We start from the raw sequence: 24,045 nt of genomic DNA, 5'->3' as shown, positions 1-24,045 counted from the left end.
GGGAGAGGAAAGATTTGCTTGTTCAGCTGCACTAGATAAACTTTGAGATTTGCACCTAGTTCCAGTTAAATATGCCTAAAGAAAACAACAACAACAACAACAACAAAAACAGGAAAACCTCTTTATAACAGTGCCTGTGGAATTAAACATGTACTATTTTTATTGATGATAATACACAGTTTTGTCCCTCTGCAATTCTATGTAAATGCAGCCTCAAGCATTAGTATTACAGGATCTCTAATGATTTGCAGCTTTGATTTTCCAATTCAGAGTTTTTACTAAGTTGACAGCCTTAGCATTAATAACGAAAATCATCAGTTTTATTAATCAAACATGTTCAGCCACCTAAACATCCTTAAAACTTGATATAATCCTACAGTACAAATGCTTAAGCACCTGGAAATATTTTCATGAAATATTGACTTAATGGTAAGTGAAGTGTCAAGACGATATCTAGCCCTCTGCTCCCTTTTTCTTTAAATATGTAATTCAACAATGAAAATCATAAAGGCCCACCCTGACATTCATAAGACTACGGTCCAGGCTCCTGCCTGTCCAAGTAAGTAGCTAAATTCTAAGCAGTTTTGGTCAGTTAAATATTCTGTTTAATGCTGTGTTTTATGCTTCCAAAAGATTTCACTCCATAAGTAAAACAAGAAAGAGTTGAAATAATACAAAATTGTGGAAACATATTTATATAGAAATAAATTATTCTGAGGAAGAGGGCTAGTTACGTTTAAAATGTCCTCACTCTACCTGTGTGAGGTCACCCTGTGAGTTAAGGCATGCAAGGAAGAGCTTGTACGTTAGAGTTAATAAGTCCAGCATGACCGCTTTCCAGGGAAAAATACTTTGCCTTTTTCTGTGTTTGAAGAGTTTGTGGGCCCAGTCCAGGCTCCCTCTGGTCAGGAGATCACACTGCAGGAGAAACGTAAAAACGTCCTGTAGGTCCAGGAGGAAAGAAATCCTCTCTTCCAGGTCATATTTTTCTCCGACCTTAATTAACCTAAAAGCATGCCTCATTTGGAAATTTTGCCTCATTACTGTTCACAGGTCATTAATAAATTCATTAAACAATCTTAAAAGTTTCTAAGAGAAGACAGAGCTGGGAAGTGATGAGAAACTGGAAGCTTGGATCAGGGTCTGGGACTGGTTGGACAAGAGCACTAATACCCACGGAGAGGCGAAGTGGGAAAGATAGGACTAGAAGCCTGTGAGAGGAGGAAAATGAAAAACAGAGAAGGAGCTTGGGGAAGGCTGGACAAGAAAACTTCTGTGGTAGGAAATGGAGCCATGGAAAGATCAGGACACAGGGGAGAAGGGAGATGGCAGTGATGAGAAGGCAGGGACTGGGATGAAAAGCTGGTGAACTTGTGCTGGAGCTGTTTGCTTAAAACAGCTAGAATGTTGGAGGTGTGAATGAGAAAAGGCTTTGGACAGAGGCAGAATATATTAAGCTTGGTGGAAAGACTACATTGGTGTCCAGAGCCTGGAAGGGAGTCCAAGACCCTCAGATCTCACCAGTTCTCCACTGTCAACAAAATGCTTATGAACCCATGGCAAAATGTCTGTGTTTTGTCCTTTTCTGGAATTGGGTGCTAAATGATCATAGACAGTGTCACTGAGCTCAGGTATCCATAGGGCTGCAGGATGGCCTGCAAATAAAGTAAGGAAAGAAAATGTTCAGGGGAAACTTTTGTCAATCGAGAAGTGGATAGATTTAATAGAGGCCATTGAACCTAGCAAAACTTTGGATGAAAATCAAGAAATGAGGCTGCTTATTTTATCACAAACAAACAAACAAACAACCTCTTAAATGCAAGAACCACAAAGTTTTTACCATTTTGGCTTTTGTCATTCATTGCTATCTGGAAGGAGCTGCCAATAATGTAATATTCCCTATTGGCAGGGCTTCAGGCTTTCTGAGACTTGATAGGCTCCTGCAGGGAAAACCAAGGCAATCTGCATTAACAATGCACTGCTCTGTACTGAAAGACCCTTGCAGAACACAGGGAACAAAAAGGAAGGTTTCAGCTCTTAACATTGTAGTCTGCTGGTTTTGACATGAACCTGTTTAAAGAATTACCCTATACAATCACTGTGAGAGAACCTGAAGAGCCTCATTTAGCAGGACGGGCTAACATAAGAGAATGGCACTCTTCAAGAAAAGTCTTACAAGGGAAAAGATGTACAGCCAACAACTGAAAAAAGAACATGCCAGATTTAGAGCTTTTGATTTAGTTTTAGATTTAGATTTAGAGCTGTTCTTGCTTATATCCATCCAAGTTTTTTATTGTATTAGAAATATCGTAAGTAGATTAGAAACTCCAGATCCTAGACTGCCTGTCTTTAGTAAGGAATAATACCAACTGTCTTGGCCTCCACCTCACCTTTTTCCTTTTAAAATCTGAATTATTATGGTGTTGTATAGAAATCCATTCAAGGATGGAGTAGACGTAAGGATATCAATTATTGCTGAAGTTCATTACTGCAAGGTTGGGAGGGTGGGATGGAAGGAACTATACATATACCAAGTTTAACCAAATCATAATCTTACAATCTTGAGCTGCTAACTTCTTATATTGCTTCAGTCCTAAAAGTTATCTTTTATGTTTACATATTTTCACATCTATGGAACTGTATCAGAAATGTTTTTATAATATTGTCTACTACATTAAATCATACAGGCCTTGATTAAAACCACTTAAAATTAATAATTCATGGATAGTATCATAAAAGATACCATGAGAATAGGAAGTTATTTCTGAGTGCTCATGGGAACTAATTATGTTTGCCATTTCTGATGGAAATGTGTGTTATCTTGCAACAGTATAGGTCACTCTGGCTGGTATTTAGACAACAGCATTATTCATCGGTCCCATTGGCTTAATCAAAAGGCTGTGTTTAATGATTAGTTTAAAGAACAAATTGCATTTTATAACATTAACATTCAATGTATAGAAAACTTTCGAAGTTATAATTTCCAAAGCAATTCATAGACTAAGACGGAGTATGCTAGAGAAGAAAAAAAAGTGTGTGATAGGTTGAGATGGAGCTCAATTGCATACATCTCTTTGCTTAAAGTAGGAAAAGAATCATAATAAGGAAATAATGAAACAGAAATGAAGACTGCCTGAGGATAGGTTGCTCCAGCTGAAGTAAACCAGGCAGAAGAAGGTTGATTCACAGAGAAAAGCATGGAGGAAGTGTTTACGGGTTTCATATTTGAATTGATTTGAAGATATTCTTATAATAAGAAGGGATTTGGTTTGGGTTTTCTTTTCAGTATTGTGGTTATTTAAATGTGCTGTTTCCAAAATAGCCAAAGCAATTAGTTTACATCAATCATTAATTACAGTATTTGCCAAAAATAACAGTTTAAATCAAACCAGGTTATGAATTGTACTAAGAAATCTTTAACCAGTGGAACAACTTTCTTTTTTTTTTGTAGGGTAATCTTTCTTAAAGTTCTGAAAGTAAAAAGCTCCGAGGCTGCAGTATTGTCTGCTAAAATTCAGTTCTGAATACATTTTCACAGATGACCCATGCATCCCTAAAAATTCTGGGAAATGCTGACCAAATGCAGCTACACATAAAAAAATAAAAACTCAAGGCAGTGCTCATAGGTGATCTGTCATTTTCTATTTGATATGTATCAGTATTGCTGTCCCTGTCCTAAAAATACATGTAAATATTAATGGAAAAGTAACCTACTTGCATCACAAGTGATTCTTCAGGCTCTTACAAGCACTTCATTTTTAACAGTCTCTACTATTAATTTTCTGACAGTTTAAGGAGGCTACACCTGCCATTAGCATCTCATTAACATTTTATTTATGTACGAAGACCCAAAGTTTGGCATAAGTCATAGGCAATGCCATAGAAACCTAATTCCAGTGGCTAAAACAAGTAGGGGCTTAGCAGAATAGCCTTTTACTCGAGCACAGCCCAAGTCTACTTGGGTACAAATTAAAGATAATGCCCAGCAGAGGTCTAGATGTAGAGTAAAATTACCGGTAGTCAAGGCTCAAATTATGTAGTCAAAGAAAGAACACACAGAGGGAAAACTAATCTTAATATCCAAATACCCAAGCTGTTTGCCTAAAGTATTACGTTTCACGTGGAGCATCTTGTCATAGTCAGGCTCATCAATAAATGAACAGTAATTGATCAGTGGTAACTCAGTTCCAGAAGGCACTTCTCATTCTGTAAGGTATAATCTGCACACAGGAATAGGGTCTCTTTGTAAAGAGCAGTAACAGCAAAAAAAAAAAAAAAAGAAAATAAAAAGAAAAAAAAGGAAAGGAAAGGAAAGGAAAGGAGAAAAGGAGAAAAGGAATAGGCACAATGTTTAGTCCTTCCTCAGGTTTTTTTGGAAAGTACTTCTTATTGGAACAAATGTACACAGCAAACTTTATTCCTTGTTGACAGAAACTCCTTGAGAACCTATTTACACAATGCCAACCTCTACCCTGGTCTAATCTAATGCCCTTCTTAAATATTGTATAAGTTGCAAATCATTGAACTGTCAAAAGCTAGCGTTCAGTAAGCAGGTGCTGTCAGCACAGATCCAGCCATAGCACTTGGTTACTGCACCCTTCACACAGTGAAACTTAAGACTAGTCTTCTTCCTTGAGCCGACTCTTCCCCTCAGGTTGATGCCTACTAAGCATTGTGAATAGTAATTGTCTTGCTGAGACCTGTGATGAACCTGTGTAAATAAGGTACTTCCTTCTCAAGTCTGTCTGGTGATTTCTAAAACCAGTAATGTTATTGAGGAGAAATATGAAAAACTTGTTTATGCTTCTTCCCCAAAGTACTGTTGCTCAGGTAGTTCTTAGACAAAGTAGGTCTCAAATGTGATGTCTGTTCTGTATGCAGTCAGGTTGCAAAGGTGTGTATGCTATTTAATAGGACCCTAACTATGAATTTCCTGAGTTTCCTTCTCACAGGGTTGAATCATATCTCCCCAGCTGGTTATTTCTAACCTGTTACCATTTTGTGCATGTGGTATTTTCTCCCCATGTTGCATTCAGATTCATCTGTGGAAGCAAAGTACAGGGAAAAGGGGCTGCTGCCTGTGAAAAAGAAAATCAGAGGCTTAAATTAAGACTACCATTGAAATTTTTTGGCTGCCTCTCAGGTACCTCATTAAACACTTCATTTTTGTGGTCCTAAGGCCTTCAGAAATGGAAACATTCCTACACTCTCTTCTTCAGAAGTCTTAATTTGAGTGAAATGTAGAGAATGTAGGTCCCATACTCTTTTCATTAGATGACCAGTACTGACAGATTCTGTTTGCATATGTCAAACTAATGTACTTATGAGAAAACTCTCAAAAGTCCCTGTTGGTCAATCTGTGGAATGCATACAGTCATGAGGGACCTTGCATGCTGCAGATGTCCAGTAGCAGTAGTCCCAAGTGATCTCACTAAGACTGGCAATCCATCAGTATTAGCAAGGCATTCATACAGCTGCAACATCGGCTGGTGCCAGAGCATGCTGTGCTTAGAGTCTCCCTCATGTTCATCCAATTACCTTGTAAATATGTGGCATAAGTGACTTAGAAACCTGTACCTTATTGATTTCCAACAGAGTGAAGTGCTTTTGAAAGTGCTACCACTAATATTTAGGCTGCAGTCAGCAGAAGACATCCACTGGGCTAGAGTTCACACCTAGTTTAATGAAAGCAGGGCAATTACAAGTCGCAGGCCTGCCAGGCCCAGCAACAAAGGCTGTTCATGCTGAAAACAAGCAGTGCAACCAGAGGTACACAGGAATGACGAACTGCCAGCCTCTAGCCTTTCCATAGTTATTCCATTCCACTGGTGTAGCTTTTCAAATTTTTAACTCAGTCCTTTCACATGAATGAAACAGACTTGGCCCTTTCAATCAAACATGCATGAAAACTTAATATTTTACAGACATTTGGGAAAAAATAACCTTAAATTGCACACTCCGCTCTTTGCTTCTATGTGCAGACTGGAGATTTAGCCACCAGAGCAGCACGGTCATTAAATAGTTAAAAAATGAATAGATTCTCCCATATTTAGCCATTCCCAAATTGTTCTCCTCTTACAAATAGTTCGTTGAAGTTGCTGAATTTTCAAAGACTGCGTAGTGTTACAGTCAGTTAGAAATCATCAGTTAGAATTTGCATACATCTGACATACAGTCTTCTTCACACAGACCCATGTGAATAGATGATTAATGGTGATTCATGGGTTGAAGTGCAACAGGACACTCCACTCCCCCCAAAACTCATACATTTTTAGGTAATTGCATGGGTGTTTGTAGTTGAGGAAAACTGGAACCTATAAAGTAATAATCAAAGATATTACCATATGCTCTTCAAAAAGTTAGCATAGTTGAAAAACAAATCCATAGTTTGGTCTGGCTTCATTACACAGAACTGTATTTTTGTTTGCCAAAACCTAATTAACTTCTGGCATCAGTGGATGTCAATATCTTCCTGCACTATAGTTGCTCCATTCTACAATTAACTATGAATTGTGAATGAAACATCACCTTTGTGTCACTGAGCCACTTACCTTGCTCATCCCTTTCTTCAGAATTTTACAGGAGTCCTTTCTTCTCTCTGCAGTTCTTTGTGGTCACTCTTCCTTTTCTGGATCATGCAGGGAAGATGTAGAAAGACATGTAGGCTCTTGCCCAGGACTGATTAAAAGGTGTTACTGAAAGGTACTCAGAGAAAACAGCTCTATTTCTTCCTTTGCAACAGGGAAAGCAATGGTAGTTTTTCTGACAGTGTGTAATTTAACAGGACCCCCTTAAAAAAATCAGTGCATGTTATTCTCCTGTAATTTAAATATTTCACACTGCAGAATATCAGATGAAGAGAATTCATCAATAAGCAAAAGCAATTCCCTAGAGACAGCAAGGAGAGCAATATCAAGAGACTTGGGCTAAATCTCTGATTTTATGTCTTTAACAATTTTAAGCTAACACTATTGGCAGGTTAAAGCTGAGTTTATTGCCAGTTGAACTAAAAGAAGAAAATACTTCTAATAAAAACAAGTGAAAGTTTGAGCATGGAGTTCAGAAATGAAAAATATTACTCATAAATAGAGATGAACAGATGAGAAGTAGTTGGATTTGGATGAGATTTAGGCTGGCGTTTTCATTCATCACAAAGGAACTGGGAAGTACCAAACAGACCAACTAGATAATCCAGGAGGGCAGTTCACTAAAGAAAAAAAGCTAGTAGGAACAGGAAAAAAGGAGGCATTTATTTATCACAAAATTAATTTATCAACAGCATATTGCAACAAAGGCACGAGGGGATGCGAAGGAAAAAACATTACATGAATACCAGAGGTACAAGCTAGGGAAATTAATAAAGGCCATAGTCATGGCTTGTTTATGAATATATATTTGAAAGGGTGATATCAATGAAATTTGAAGAGACAAAATAGTCATTGTTGGGAATGTAAGAAAGACTGATAATAATCCAGTTAGAAAGGCTTGAGTAGGCAAAGAAGGAGCTAAAATAACACTCAGTCAGAAGTGGCATTACCTTTTTCCAGCTGTCAAATGTCTTGGAAGTAAATAAGTGTGAATGCATATGGATCAATATTTTTCTTTATTCTACCAGATAAAACAGCAAACAGAATGCAAACGTGCATCTGTTACAGACTACCAAATACCTCTGTAGAAAAACAAAACACATCTACCTATAATGTGAAGTGAGAAATAGCTGCGCCAGATGGCTTTAATCTGAAAGACTGTGCTACAAACCTCCTTCTGCAAATACTACTATTCCTTGGAATTTCTTGACCTTACCCTTTACAATTTCTTAACTAAAAAAGCATTGTCACCAGCACATGGGAATTTGGTGTGAGAGAGAAAGTTAGAGTGTAAAAGATAAAGTAACTCTTACAGCTTTTTTGAATGCAAGTAATCACTTACTGGTTTTATGTGTGGAAAATCAAGAACACAACTTAACAAGAATGTGAAGATACTTGAATGCATCAAGAGGAAGGCAACAAAGCTGGTGAAAGGGCTGGAAGGCATGTCCTATTGGGAGCTGCTGAGGCCTTTGGGCTTGTCTAGTTTGGAGAAAAGGAGGCTGAGGGGCGACCTCATTGCTCTCTACAGCTTTCTGAGGAGGGGAAGGGGAGGGAGAGGTGCTGATCTCTTCTCCCTGGGATCCAGCGACAGGACACGTGGGAATGGTTCAAAGCTGCGTCAGGGGAGGTTCAGACTGGACATGAGGAAGCATTTCTTTACAGAGAGGGTGGTCAAACCCTGCAACAGGCTTCCTAGAGAGCTGGTCAATGCCCCAAGCCTGTCAGTGTTTAAGAGGCATTTGGACAATGTCCTTAACAACATGCTTTAACTTGGTCAGCCCTGAAGTGGTCAGGCAGTTGGACTAGATGATTGTTGTAGGTCCTTTCCAACTGAAATAGTCCTATTCTATTCTATTCTATTCTATTCTATTCTATTCTATTCTATTCTAATATTACCAGCCACTTCCCCAGCACAACCTCTTCATTAATTCCTTCTTTATTTAACATACCCTTTGATAACTTGATAACAATAGTTTAAAGAGCTGACCAGGGATCACTACTGCCCATTTGTAACAAGTCCTCAAGGAAGGCTTGAGGGGAAATAAAACACTCTTTTTTTATTTTTCTCCCCCCAGTTTCAAAAAACTGTAAATAAAATGACCAAAGTAATTACAGGCTTTTCCTCCTGGCATTGGTCTTGAGCAAAGTTATGGAACAGCTGATCCTGGAATAGATTAATACAAACATAGAGGATAATGGAATTAACACTAATAAACATTCATTCATAGAAACTAACTCCTGTCAAACTAGCTCAATATCATCTTCCAAGCTTATACATTTCTGGTGATATAATGTACATTTGTAAGACATCTCACTTGATGCAGCCTGACATTTTGATTAAGAAGCTACAGTGATAAGAAAATCACTGTGGCACACATAAAATTATTAAATTTTGACTACGTGATAAGATTCACAACATAGCTAGAAAAGCCATTATTCATCAGGACCTTCTGTTGAGATGCTATGTCTTCTGGCTTGATGCTACTTAGTACTTTTTGTTAATGATGGACAAGCAATCATAACATTAAGACTCAATAAGTTTATAGGTGACACAAAGGCTGAGGGAGTGAACGGTCAATAATAGATATCAGTCAGGGTAGAAAGCAGTTCAGATAGCTTTGTAGCCTGGATTCAAGTGCCAATAGACATTTCTGTACTTCAGAACATGTATTCAGGATTGAAGCATGTATTTAGGATTGAAGCCTATGGATTTTGCTTTCCCAGAATTGGAGACCTGCCATTCTGGGTGCTGCAGGTCTAAAGGCTCTGGGATATTTCTTGTCAATTAACAGTTATTTTTAAAATATACTCCTTGTTTGAAGGTATGGCCAAAATACCAAGCACAGATTTGGGGTATGTATTCAGAGAAAGATTATTGCCTAGAAGAAGGGCATTTATGTTATCTCTATATGTTATGCTTATGCAGCTGCTATTAAAATAAACCTAAGTCTGATGGCTGCACTTCAAGAGTTATTTTGAAAAGTTGCGGAGTGCACAAAAGAGCCAGAAGATTTATTAGAGACTGGAAATAATTCCTTGTGTTAAGAGACCATAAGTGTTTATCTTGAAGGATAAAGAGTAGTTGATTACCATCTCTAAATACCTGCATGAGAAAAAGTAAACTGGTTAAAAAGAGTTTTTAGTCTAGCAAAGATGTATTAAGACTCAAGGTCTGAGTTGATGCTAGGTGACTGCAGACTAAGAAAAACCCACCTGTTTTTCACAGTGAGAATAACTAAGCATTGAAAGAACTGCAAGGGTTACAGTGCAACTCTATTGTTGGAAATTTTAAAATGAAGATAGGATGCCTTTCTAAAATATGTTCTACTTTATCCATAACTTTTGAGTTTGCAGCACTGATTACTTCAGAAAAATCTCATTCCATGCAGAAAGTGAGACCAGATAATCACCATAGTCTCTTCCAGAATGCAACATGATCAACAAGAATGGGCTTCCAACAGTGAGATACTATTTAAAGCTTTCAAAAGATTATAAGGGAAATTGGGCCACAAGAGCGTATGTTAGGGACAGTTGAGGTGGACTAGATGTCAGTATGGATAAGAAGAAACAGGTTACCCAATTCCTTGATTATATAAAAGATGTCACAGTACAGTTACAATGGTGAGGCCAAACTCACGAACATTTTAATTGAACAAAAAAGAATATCAGGTCAAACAAAATGTTGTACTTTTACTATCTTTTTTTAATGTGTAAAATTAAATTCTGAGGAAGAAAAAAGAGAGCATTCTATTTGCAAATGTTGAAATGGGATTTTTTGATAACTAGTTGAAAACTATTTCAATTGGTTTGGGAATTACAAGCTCACCAAATCCAGTCCTGTGGGACTTCCTAACAAACTTCAGTACAAAGGGGCCTCCTCCCATAAACAACAGCTCTTGTGAGTAAGAAATTCAGTCCTAGAAATAAATGAGAAGTGATCAGCACTGACAGATGACATAAACCTGGGGGTTCACAGGCATGATTTGGTGCTTATTAAAAGCAAAATGAATGCAAGAGTCATTAGTGTTGTACATTCTCAGACCTACAATATTTGGTGCTTTGTGGAGCATCAAGAGTGTTCTGTTCAAAAAGCATTGCACAGCTCTCCATCAATAAACCCTCTCAAAAAAAGATTCCTACACAAATGACACTCATTTTCACTTGGATCCTCCATCTACTTTCACTGACATAGGCAGCTATGGTAATTTATTATTGTTTTTACTTCATCTGCTATTGTTAAATTTATTCTTCAAGCACAAACAAAAACCTATACATGGTAAACGGCAACACTTCTTAGGAATAGTGAGTAATAGATCATGCATGCTACACCATATTTGTATATCGATTTTCTCTCAGATTGATGCATGAATGCAAACGGAGATTATGTGGGTAACTTTTCTACTGTTAAGGTAGAAATCGAACTGGACTGGTAATCATGGATCGAAGTCTTGCTTATGGTATTATACATTTTTATTCCCATTATGTGGCTTGATGAAACTGCATTTTTTGGAGGATTTTCCAATATTACTTGTACCTTACAACAGCCAAATTAAAAATCCATCGTTTTCATTAGTACAACCATTTTAAAAAACATATAAAATGATACTTCATGTTGTAAAACAAAAACGTCATTATGCCTAAAGATAATAGGCCTGAACAGCCTGAGAGCAATTCTGATGCTCGTAATACTGTATAGATGAATAAGATGCTATAACTTGACATAGGTTTTGTTGGAGGAGAGTATTATATAGAGTGGTAGGACTGGGAAGAAAGAATAGGTGTATTTGGCGGGACAGCTCGTATAAGTATATAAACACATAAGTATACAAATAAGCAAAACATTCTTGATCATGGCACCAAACACTATAATAATTTTTTTTTTTTTTTTTGCAAAGCTTGTGTTTTTAGAATGAATTTTGTAGGTCAGTTGTGTTCATGAGCATTGATCCATCTCCCGAGTACATTCAAAGCACTCCAGACACTTAACAGAAGATACAGTTACAGACAGTGAAATGATTATAGCTGAATCAAAAGTAACTCTTTTTGAAAGTGCCAGTATGGCATATAATGAATTGATTAGGGCACAAGAAATATTGACTAGTAGGTTTCAAATGACTATGGGACACAATGAATGTAAATGTTGAAAAATGGGTCTTTTATTTATTTAATTTCAGTTCTTTATGAAAAGGTCCAGTATACAACCTATGTATGCCAATAATTCTGAAAAAAAAATCAATACAAAGAAATGAGATCTTTGAATAAATTTTCCATTTGTTTTCCAGATTTAATACTAAATGCCAAAATCAGAGGATGAAATAAATTTATGTGCTGGAAACATAGTCATTAACTTTTAAAAGCAGGCAATAGTTCATCTAACAAAACTGTCATTTTACAAAGATCTTTTGAAAATGCTACTTGCATCAAAGACAATGGAAGTTCACTATCTAAGGAAGAACAAACAGAATAAATGCAAATTTTTTGATGGTGATGAAAAAATTGATAGCTTCAAGTAAAAATATGTTCCTCAATATTATATTCTTCTTGTTATTACACAAGAAAAAAAAAACCCTAACAATGTCTTCTGGTTCTGATAAGTTAGGACAAAGTCTTGGTCTTGACTTTAAAAAATCTGTTGCCTTCAGACAGCCTGGGATCTGGTCTTTGCTTTTGACACTCTAATCTGTCAATATTTGATTTTTATTATGCATGCTTATGAATATGTATAAACTTATAATTGAACGTGATTTCTACAAGCACCAAAAATGCTGTTGGCATTGGGTTTCTTTTTTTCACTGTATACTGGTATAGTAATTTGTCTATGATAATGGGAAACTTAAGCAATGAGTTGGCACTCATGGTGTGCATGGAATTCTGGAAAATTTGTGTTTCAAGTGTAAGTGCTAAAAGCCAAATCTGGGCTACACTGTACTTGTACACATATGCACACAAGCATGCAGACACACCCTAATAATGCCAAAGGCAATTATGAATTCAAAAACAGAGATCTTTGGGACACATAAAGCTTTTTTGTTTTGTTTGTTCAATATCTATTATATAAAACCCTTGCCTGTGACTGGGCGTCTCATAGCTACTATGGCAATACATATAAAAATGACAGCTCTGAAGACCTGTATGCATTTCTTGTGTGGTTAAAACATGCAGCTTATGCAGAAATTATGTATGTAATGAGTGCCTGTTACCACTTCAAGAACGCTCGATTTATTTGGGATGAGGTGCAAACATGTTTCTCTGCTGTACACATGCTCCCATCCAAGCATGGTATCTTGGTTATCCAAGTATCACTATGAAGACACCTAAATGCCAGAGCAGCATAGGGGAATCTAAGACAAGCTCTTAAGTGACAGCATGACCTCGATCATTTTGTTCTTCCTTTTGGCTTGGAAGCATTTGTCCTAGAGTGCTATGGAGCAAAGATTGCTCCGTGAAGTGAAAACTGTTGATACATGCTGATTGACACATTTTGGAGGAGTCAGAATAAGTCTGCAATAAGTCCTCAGCATTTTTTCATTGTTTATAGAGATGATGAAGAGATAAAGGCATTTTTAATGATACTTTCATGACTGTCATTCCTTCTACATTTATCTGAAAATTCCGTTTTCACCCTTGTCTTGTCTCTTTTAATAATAGCTCCTTTTGGAGTCATAACCACCTGTGAGGGCATTCAGCTATTTCTTCTAACATTTTGCTTAGTTCTTGGATCTTCCAAAGTTCAAACCTCCTCCATACCTGGACTGGTTGGAGGCCAAGTATCTAGGAAAGTCATGGTAGGATGGGATACCAGCCCTGTAGACAGACCAGCTGCTGAAGTGTTAGTAATAGACAGTGTACTTTAAGAAATCCTGATACATCTGTTTTCATTTGAGCAATGCTAGTAAGAAGATAGCTTGAACTTCCACTGGGCATGTCTCTGAGGGGTTGGGATGATGGCCTGGGATGTGAAAAGACCTAGTTCGCATGCCTATTCTGTCTGATGTTGAAGAAAATCTCTACTCTGAGTTAGGCAGGGTTGGGTTTTGTACCACAGTCTCTGTTTCTGCCTGATTCTGAGCTGACGTTCTTTCCAGATTGTGCAAAATCTGGAACATGAAACCACCTCTTGAACCTGAAACTTGCACATCCCCAGCTGACACCAGCACTACCATGATAGCATGTGTCACTTCCAAAAAACCTCTCTGGTGAACATTTTGCAAAAACTTCTGTACATACTGACTTTGATGAAAATTTGTTTTTTCAATGGTTTTATTTGTCAACTGTCTGACCAATGTATTCAATCACAGGAGTGGTCTCCTGCTTGAGATAATTGTTTTCAGGTATTACAGTTCTACCCTGATATCAGAGAGAAGAATTGTAAATGAAGGCATTTCTGATGCAAGGACACCATCCTGGATGACTGATAGGCAGTGGGCAAACTGGTAGGAAATTTTCAGCTTACTAAGAAAGCAGAGAAACCTAGTTCAGGAAAGAAAAAAATGGAGCTTTGGGAAGCAAAGATCAGAAAGCAGGTTGGGGGGAAGTGAAGAGTGAATGGGAGGATTAAATAGGGTCTTCTCTTGACTTCCAAATAAAAATAAAATTTAAAAAAAAGAAAAAAAAGCACTGAAGATTAGAAACATAGTTTGCTCACTATTAAGTAAATTTGATTTATTAAGATAATAAGGAAGATGCCTCAGTGTACTATCTGTGGTCTTGCTGATCAACAAAGAAACACTCGTGACACACTGTGTGAGTCCTTATGCTAATGAGTAGACTTTTTTTCTGTAATCAAACTCTTGTAACCATATGGACAAACTGACATTCCTCATTATTCTGCAGTTCTAGTGATGGACATTAGCATGTAACCATCACTCACCGGCTGAAATTGCTCTGTGTATGCATTGTATTTTCATATTGCAGTCTTTGTAAAGTCATTCTGTCTTTAACTTTTTTCTAAGACAATTGGGATTGTAGTACTTGTTAACCTCAGAGTATAATGGGAGGATAAATGAAAGCGTGTGATAAGATATTATAGTGTGGTTTGAGTAAATAAATGATTTACAGTATAGAATTTTGTATTTTTAAAAGATTTTCTTAAAATAACCAATGGCATTCTGCTCAACATTTCACCTTTCAGGGAATTTTTCTTGGTGCAGTGTAGGCAAAATTCTGGCAATTCAGTCAACTATGCCTTTAATCTTCAATAGACAAAAGAAATAGGCTATAGTTTAGCATTGTTCATTAAAATCCACAGCAGTTATTCCTTTAAAAATCATTATTGTTCTAAATATTGTCCTACTTTCAAATTGAAAAGTTAAACTAATATAAGTCCTATGGGTCACAGACAGCAGTCATCTTGGTTTCATGGGAAGTACTGCTACACTATTCCTATTACTCCAGATTTGCTGCCTCAAGATGCATCTCTTGTTCTCATTTGTAGAAAACTGGTCAGGCACTATTTTGCCTCAAGGTAATTTTCATTATTTCAGTGAACTGATGGTCTGATGGTTCAGTTAAAAGTTAGTTTGCCTTCCTGGGAAATTATTTAAGCTGTTAAAAAGTAGAATTCCTCTCTCAGCTTCAAAGTGAAGTTTTTTGGTATTAGTTATTCCAGTGCTCCCTAGCTAGGCAATCACCATGTGATTACTTTTAAACCAAGTACACTGATTTAATGATATGCAGTTTGGAAGGAGATTTTTCCCATCTTGTCTGCACTGCGGGACTTTGTCACACAATCAGCCCTAGCTCCTCTTCTAGCAGCGGCACTATTGGCAGGTGGAGCTCTGAAGGCTGTTGAAGGACCAAGGAGGCACTGTGCAGAGTGCTTGAAAGCTTTTTCTCTCCTTTGAGTTGCTCATGCCTGCAGGACATACAGAATGAATTGTAGGTCAGATTTTTTAGAAGAGAGGGGAGTTTCTTTGTACAAATTATTTTGTGTGTATAGAGAAAGTCAGAAATGCATGTACCACGGTTACTTTCCTTTAAGCTGCAGACAAATGCTTTAAGATACATAGAGAATAATTACTTCTGGAAGGAGTAATTTAGACAATAATAATAATAATAATAATAATAATAATAATAATAATGCAGTTTGGAGTAGTGCATCGAGGAAAGTAGCCATAGCACATACATGCTGGCTCTTCTGTATGCAAAGAGACAATTCAGGAGTCTCAACAGAAGTTGACTTGGCTGAGGAGAGAAGAACTGAAGTAGTAATTTAGTTGAAAATTGTCATTTACTGTATCTATTAAAAAAATGCATCCAGTACATGCTGTACAGAAACATACTTGCCTTTGACAGCAGTCATAACATTGGTGCTTCCAGTTGAGGCTCTGCATTTCAGCAGTGGCAATTCACTAAGCATTGTCATCAGCATTCATCGTCTCTAAGCTGTGTCCTCTCTAAGCATGGTTAGAGTATTGTAGGAGAACCAGCAAATTCTCCTCTTACTTCCACTTTACACCACTGATTCCACTGAATGAAATTGTTGTCCCAGTCTCTTGGTATATTATCTGTCAGCGTGTTCCCATAATTTAGAGTATAGCACAGAAGGTACAGTATATAAGTCAGTATGCACAGCTGCTGCCTGTATGACAAGGTCTGCCTCCTTCATTGTGAGAATTTTTGTATGGATTTCAGAAGAGAAAACAGGTTAGTGGATAAATGAATGCAGCCAATCATTACCCTAGGATTTCATTTTCATTGGATGCTTGTTAGACATCTATGGGTCTTTGTTGGATACTTGGGAATTTGCAGCTCCTTGTAAAATTCAACTGAGTCACAGTTCCTTTATTTAGCTTGCTGGAAGGATGTTCTGCAGAGAAGGGGTATCTTGACAGGGTTTTAACTGGGATAAAGAGAAGTTGAATAGTTCTGTTGTAATAAGGATCAGGGGAGGGAAGGAAGGAAGGAAGGAAGCAAGCAAGCAAGCCAGCCAGCCAGCAGAGGAGCAAGCAGAGAAGGAGCTGTGCATGTCCTCAAGGATGAAGTCATCAAGTTTAACTATGAAACAAAGGAGGAAAATAATGAAAATACTCTTTAAAAGGTTAAGAAGGTTATTATATTTAGGTAAAATAACCCTAGAAGCCTCACAGAAGTAGGCTGATTTAGCTTTCACCATGGAATCAAGAGGTATGATTGACTCCTTGGATCATCTGCAAGTGTCTACAATGTCTTTGTGCACATCTGAGCCAATCACTCTACTTTTTTAATCACTGAAGAGAAATGGAAATGTTTTGGGCACATTTACCTCCTTCTAAAGTCAACCTCTAAAACAAATTAGACAAACCATATACTAAAAGTACCAATTCCTCTTCATTAAGTACAGAAAGGAGGCCACAGTGTGGCCTCCTTCTACAGGAGGTCATCTGTAGAATCTACCTTCTAGATATCTAAAATCAGGTGAAATGAATACTGCCTGAAAGATACTGAATCTGTTTGCGACTAAATGGGATGATGGACTCTCTACGTCATTTAATCTCTGCCTCAGTTCCTGTCTGCAAAACAGTTGAAATGCTCCATAATTTTCTCTCACTCTCAGTTTATCAGGTTTATTTCAGTAGAAGACCTTGGAAGCAGGGACTCTGCCTTACTAGCCAGTATCTTTCTATCCAGTGTCTAGCCCCCCTCCCATTTGCTGTGCTGGGTATCACGATGATATTACTCAGAGGAGCAATGACCTGTGTGTGTACTTGAATTGTGTGTATCATATATCACCGTACACAATGAGAAGTCTGCAGATTGCTTTGCTTTATACCATTCTCAAGCATCTTATCCATAGATGTGCAGTTCTAGATACAATAACTGAGTAAGGGAAATGTAAAGGCTTGGCAAATTTCCTATAGAGTCTTTGATTTCCTTTTTTTGCTCATCCTTCTGCCTTGACAGATAATGTTTGAAACATTATCAAAACCTTTTTTCCGTGGTTGTTGGGTTGGTTCCTGTCAGTAGAAGCACTGGTTTACAAGGCCTCTGACTCCTCACTCCCATTTCTGTGAAATCACCTCAGTTGCTGTGGAGTAAATCTATCTTTAGTGAGGCAATCCAGATTAGGGAACTAACGTAGTCTGAAAATAAACCAGCAGAACCAATGGTTACTAATCCACATCAGTTCCCTGGTGCCATTCCCTGCACTGAGAAAAGTTCTAGAGATTAGTGGAATGAAAATAACCCTTAGGCTGTGAATAGCCCACAAGGTTCACTATGTCACGATGTACTGCAATGCTTCCTACTTGTAACAGTAGCGAGCTCTTTCATTAAAGCTCTGTCCCATTATGCCAAATGCACAAGGCTTCTGAAATGACTGCCCAGCTTCTTGTGGTCACACGCTTTTTACTGCTACAGTACTCATGAAAATGTACGTGTTCATCTAACAGAGGCATGATGAAAGTACCCACAGGCTTATCAACCTCTTCCAAATATATCTATCTCAAAACGATGTACTTAACACATAGAAACTTTTCCTTTTGACTCATTGTTCTAAGTTTCTCTCCCCAAATCCCACCCTCAGATTTTTATTTACCTTTGACTTTGTAGCTTATGGTAGTTCACTCATTTTACAGCGGCCTTCACAGATTCTTTGGGTGGAAGTTATTTTCACTGAATTAATTTCTTTTCTATGTAATATTTAGCTATAGTCAAAATATCCACTATATTAAATGCTTTTGTTCATATGCTCTCTGTTACTAGAAGATTAAGCTCTAATTTCTCTCAGCTCCTAATGAACCCATTGTGCCTCTACTTGGGTGAGTTGTATGTACATTCTTTTGGGGATTAATGCCTCTGTGCTACCAATTTCTTCAGTCTTCTGATGGTTTGCTGTAACAGGACAGACTTACTCACCTATTGCAAATGATGCCTTCTGCAAATATTGTATTTCAGAAAGTCAAGGTTTGTAACAAGAAGCAATATAATTTATTAGGTCAAGTCAGAGGTAGTCAGACAAAACCCCATAAAAGTTCTCACGCATATAAACTCTTCTTCACATCTGAAATGGAAGCAACATACTTCAAGCGAAGTACAGAAATTGGCCTTGGTTCAGTTTCATTATTGTTAATCACTGTGACTGTCTGAGAGAAAGGATAGTTAACATCTATGAAGCTGAGGGAGCTGTTAGTAAGGAGAGAGCTGATAAGGTCAGTAGCCTCTACTGGGTGGAGAGAGAGGGACAGATTATTATCCCCTGTGGAGTCACAACGGTTAGCAGAAGAGATACTGTGAATAAAATTATATAATGTGAGATAAACTAGCCTTCTTACTGAGCTCTTGATTTTATGAATCAGAGCAGAATAATAAACTTTATATCCAGGCTCACCTTCTGAAGGTTTACAGATACTACAAATGACCACAACTGCTTTGAAATGGAGGAATGCTGACAAAAAGAGACTCCTGATTTTTAATGAGGAGTCCTTTAAAAGTATGCAGTCTGACCTCTCTTGCCAGCATTGAGGCTCTAGCGTCTATAAATGACTTCTTATATAAAGGCATACTCATGTGCATGCTACACTTGCCATAAAGACCCCTACAGCCTGATTCATATCTCAAAAGAAGATAACAGAAGTCACTCAAACCTGAAATTAGGGCAGGGAAGACACAGCTTGCAGAAGGAGGGATTCTGTGTGGCTTGGTTACAGAATCTGGTGAATGATAGTAGCTTCATGTTTGTGGTCATGGAGCCATCCAGAAATATCAAGTCTGGAAAGCCAAGATGCCTTTCGAAAATTTACTCATCCAGAATGGTTACCGAGAGCCTCTGCCTTTGCAAATAGGTCAACATTTCCACAGAGATCTAAAACTAAAGGAAATTAGAATTCAAAGGTTTATTTGAATTCTATTTCATGTGAGCATTGCTGCACAGATGCTCTCGAAACACTAAGAAATATTTCATATGCAGTGTTTTTATTAAGCTTACAAAATAAGCAGCTCAATGAACAACTGTCAGTATCTCACCACAATGTCAATTTATTTTCTGTGCTATTATTGCAGGTGATTATGTAGTCATGACTATATACTTCGACTTAAGTAGAAGAATGGGATACTTTACTATTCAAACATACATTCCCTGTATATTAACAGTTGTTCTTTCGTGGGTATCCTTTTGGATTAAAAAAGATGCCACACCAGCAAGAACAGCATTAGGTAAGTTGTTAATAATTCCTTTTTCTGCTCTCTTTGTGTAGTTTCTACACTATCATTTGAAAATGTCAGCTTCCTTTCAAAGAGACCACTAGCTATATGCTTTGGATTATTGCTACCAGATCTTGCAGACCCAGATCTACTTATCACTGAAGCCTCTGGTTTTCTGCCTTTAACAGCGTAATTAAAAGTAAACTATCCTGACCCTTTGGAATGACACTGCCACCTATTTTGCATAATATTCTAGAATTAATGTCTGTCTCCTTGTTCTCAGTATGATATTTTAGTGACATTTTTGAAGAATAAATTAATTGCACTGCTGGTTTCCTTCCCTTCTGAACCTCTCCCCCACACGGCATTATGTTTTATATATACAGAAAACTGTGGGATATAATAATATTAACGCATGCAAAGTGTTTTAGCTTGCATGCTTGAAGTCAAGCTCCACACCCGGTGTATAGGTATTTTTCACAGATTGTGGAGATCTATGCTGATATAGGTTTTCCAGCAGCTCATTTATGTCAGGACCAGCGTGTGCATTTTGGCATTGTGCTTTAGGATACACTTAGAAATGCTGACCATTTATTCTTATGTCTATAGGAAAACCTGCAGGTTTTGCTAGTATCATACTAGCCAATTATAGGTGTATATCAGAACGGAAGGAAAAACAACATTTTAGTCCAGATTGTGGTTGCCAGGGCTGCCAATACTAACTGATTCAGAAATCTACCAGTCTAGTAAAAAAGGGGAGGCTGTGTCAAGGTTTACATACCTGTTTTCAAGCATGGAGATTACCATTCCCAGCTATTCATTGCTTCCTCCTGCTGGAGTTTGTTACCATCTCCAGTTGACCAGCTGGACTCTCTAAATCATTTCAATTTGAAAGAACAAATTATTAAAAACTGACCTGCCTGATTTTTTGGACTGAAATCAGAGAGGAAGCATTCATAGAAGCAACTGAGTCCCCAGGTTTGAGAGGGTGATACTGCTGCAAGGGAAGACCGGAGGACAAGGGCTGTGAACAGGCTGCACCTCTTTGGAGGACACGTGAAGGCAGCCTGCAGCAGGCACAGTGCTCTTGAGCGCTGCTGTGTGCTGACAAGCCTTCATTCAACCACAGTATAGGACAGGCCATCTGTACAAACCACCTCTGTCTCCCACTCCCCTAAAGAGCTGATCAAGGGTACTCAGTACTCCTCATCCTTTTTCACCCAAGTAACTAAGTGTTTACCAGATATGGTGGTTACTTATATGAGAATCCATTTCTGCTAGCTCTCTTTCAAACACCATATAGAGGTGCTCTACTTGATCTCAGGAGGAAGACACCTTGTTTGACAACGCAGCCTTTATACAGTTGTTCAAAATGACTTGTCCTGTTTCGGTTTGTCTCTCTCCTGCACTACTAAATCTGAGCAACCACTGATTTTGAGGGTGCTGTGGTTTCTAGTATAAAGGTCCTGAAGGGGAAAATAAAAATGAAGTGCTAAAGAGACTGAAGCCCATTCACTCTGAATGAGATTTTAGCTGCTAAGTCTCTTGAACTTGTCCAGAAGTCTGATCCCACTTTCTAAATCCTTCACTCATACAAAAAACTTACAGTCATCTATTCAGCCTGCACAAGGCCTGGGTTACAAACATTTTTCCTCCCAAAACTTCTAATGTTTCAATAGCTTTGTAACTTTCAGCTGAATGATAGAAGAAATACATTACCAAAAAATAGCCTCTAAGTGTAACTTTCTCACTAGCCACAGCTTTATTTAAGCAATGAAGCTATATGCCAGTCATTCCTGCTATCAATCCTTAGGCATCTTACTAGGGGGGATTGTACCAGCTTTAATTCTTAGTGAGTGGCGAGGGGCATCCTTTCAAACCAAGAGCAGCTCAGTGACATGGAGCTATGCAACAGGATCAGTAGAAAGAAAAGTCCCAGAGAACCTGTAATAAGACGACTGCAAGCAGCCAACACTGGTTCACACTTTACAGATAATTCTGTATTAAAACCTATTTTGCATGAGGTCAGCACAAAACCATAACCTGCTGGATTTGCTCGAGGAGTTTGTAAAATTAGCAAATGTAGCACTTCTGACGTAGCTACATAGCATAAGTCATGTGGCGTCATGTGGGTCCAGTTTTCTGAGGTTACGTTCTGGGAGAGGAATATTCAGTCCTCACTCCCTTCATGTGAGTCCCAAAGTGCCTTTACACTGCAGCTCCAGCAACATGACGGACACTGAGACTTACAGTTGTTCTGCGACCCCTTCCACCTCCAGGACAGCATGGAGATGACACAAAGGTGAGAACGAGCAGCTGTACGACTGCCTGTTCCTGGCTGTGTTGACTTTCCTCTGGTGGCCAGAAAATTGAGAAATAGGCCTTTAGCATACTTCTCTGCTGAACTACTTTCTTCTTAAAGTGGGTGACTCAGTGGAGATAAGGAAGGATTGACCATACTTCGCAATGCTTAAGAGAAAAGGGAGAAAAGTCATCTAACAGTTTGCACTACTAATTTTCCAGAAGCAGTGTTCATACCCTGTCCCTGAGGGCGGTTCCCCACACCACACAGCTCCATTTTCCAGTTAATTAGACACAGAAGTAGGTTAGATCACTAGTCATAACAGTGTGACTCTCCCTACCTCACTCCCTCAGCCAGCAGGAACTTCAGAGAAAAAATGTATTAATATACTGAGATCATTAATTTGAAGTAAAAACATAAAAATGAGATGTTCCAAGGCTATATTCAATGGCTACCATGACTAAGTCCTAAAACTCTGACGAAGAATTAAATTACTGGGCTAAAATATAACTTTTTTATAAATAAAATGGCAAGAAAATAATATATACATGGGTCACCTCTTTTTGTGCACAGAGTCCTGTTGCTCCCAAATCGGCAATGGCCTGTTGATTCTTGGGATGCAGTAAGCAGATGTTCCCAGTTTACTGTAGGTCTGCTTGTATAACGCAGCTTATAAATCTGTCTGAGCAACAGCACACATCCACATTTGGATAGTGGCACATGGTGAAATTGTGAGTAATACAGCCAAAGGCAAACTGCTGAAATTGTCCTACTAATTAGTTGCAATGAATTGTAGACTCAGTGCACCAAACCTGCTCTGGGTATAGCTACATTAATGTAAAGGTCTAGCACCAGGGAAATATTTCACTCACTGAAATTAATGAGTAATTTCCTAAGCTATTGGCAACTACTCATAGTTACACGAAGGACAGGTTTTACCCCTTCCTGAATAATGCAAAGTAATAAGCTATTTCTGTGCTGGAAAAACAAAATGCAATCGGGGTATTTGGCTGTGAGGAAAAAAATGGGACCATAAGTATCCTTTCAGCAGCACTGTCCAGAGGCATCAAAGTGCACTTTAAAAACTTGGCATCATAGTCCCTTTTTCACATGCACTTTGAGAGGCTGAGGCCCAGACTGGCAACATGGTTCACACCAGGCCACCTGAATAGTCAACGGGAAACTGGAAGTAAGATTTGAGTGTTGGATGAGAACTGTATTTTGTGATCCCAGGTTATTCTCCCATTCAGAGAGAAAAAAAAATGGCCCTCTGCTGTTTCTGCTTGTCTCTAGTAATCAAAATGACCTTCCCCCAATGTTCACAGTCAAGAGCAGCCAGCAAGTGTTTGAAGAAAAGTTATGATCTGGAAAAGAATAGGTTGTTTTCCTTGAAGATGAAGGGAATTAAGTTAAACTGACGCTTTCATCCCGGTTTCCCCCTGCTTTTTCAAAATGGGTGTAATATGTAATAGGACTAGGCAGTTAGTACAGAGCAACTTCAAATGCAGTTTAAAAAAATACAGTGGGTATCAAGGCCAGCAATGTGTTGATGTAAAAGAAGATACAGATGATGTTTAATAAAAAATGAACATTGCTATCCTTGTCATTCCATCTTAAGCTCATTCACTCGAAAAACAAGCAAATGATCAAAACAGGTGCCAGACCAAAAGGTAGAGAAATTAAGTTTATAAACAAGTAATAGCATAGTTAAAAGCAGTACACCTTTCCCCCAGTGTCCCATCAACATACCCTTAGGAAAATAAGAAAAAAAGAGCCTCGCTAAGCAAAGAGTTTCTAACACTGAAGTTCCTGCTACCTCACTTTGCATGCTGTTATCCAGTAAGAAGCTTTCAAACAGTAATAATGTTAAATAACTGTTTAGACCAATGATCTAAAGGTTAAAGTGTTCTCATGTATTATGTATCCCTGCATCATTTGATCTCCCAGACAGTCCTTTTTGATTTATCAAACAGCATCTTTGGTATGGAATTTGCTCAGAGAATATAAATGTCACAAAACGGTATTTATACACAA

The 24,045-nt window shown here is 38.1% G+C and overlaps 1 protein-coding gene across 1 annotated transcript in view; it reads left to right on the top strand.

Moving 5' to 3' along the window:
* The window catches only part of GABRG3 (gamma-aminobutyric acid type A receptor subunit gamma3), a 326,786-nt gene that overhangs the window by 293,777 nt on the left and 8,964 nt on the right, over positions 1-24,045 (top strand). The window contains exon 7 of the mRNA XM_075491925.1: positions 19,569-19,721. Within this exon, the coding sequence (XP_075348040.1) occupies positions 19,569-19,721 (153 nt within the window). The remainder of the gene's footprint in view (positions 1-19,568; positions 19,722-24,045) is intronic.

The sequence above is a fragment of the Mycteria americana genome, chromosome 1 (assembly GCF_035582795.1).
Source record: "Mycteria americana isolate JAX WOST 10 ecotype Jacksonville Zoo and Gardens chromosome 1, USCA_MyAme_1.0, whole genome shotgun sequence".
NCBI classification, from domain to species: Eukaryota; Metazoa; Chordata; class Aves; order Ciconiiformes; family Ciconiidae; genus Mycteria; species Mycteria americana.
This window is presented reverse-complemented; position numbering and strand designations above follow the sequence as displayed.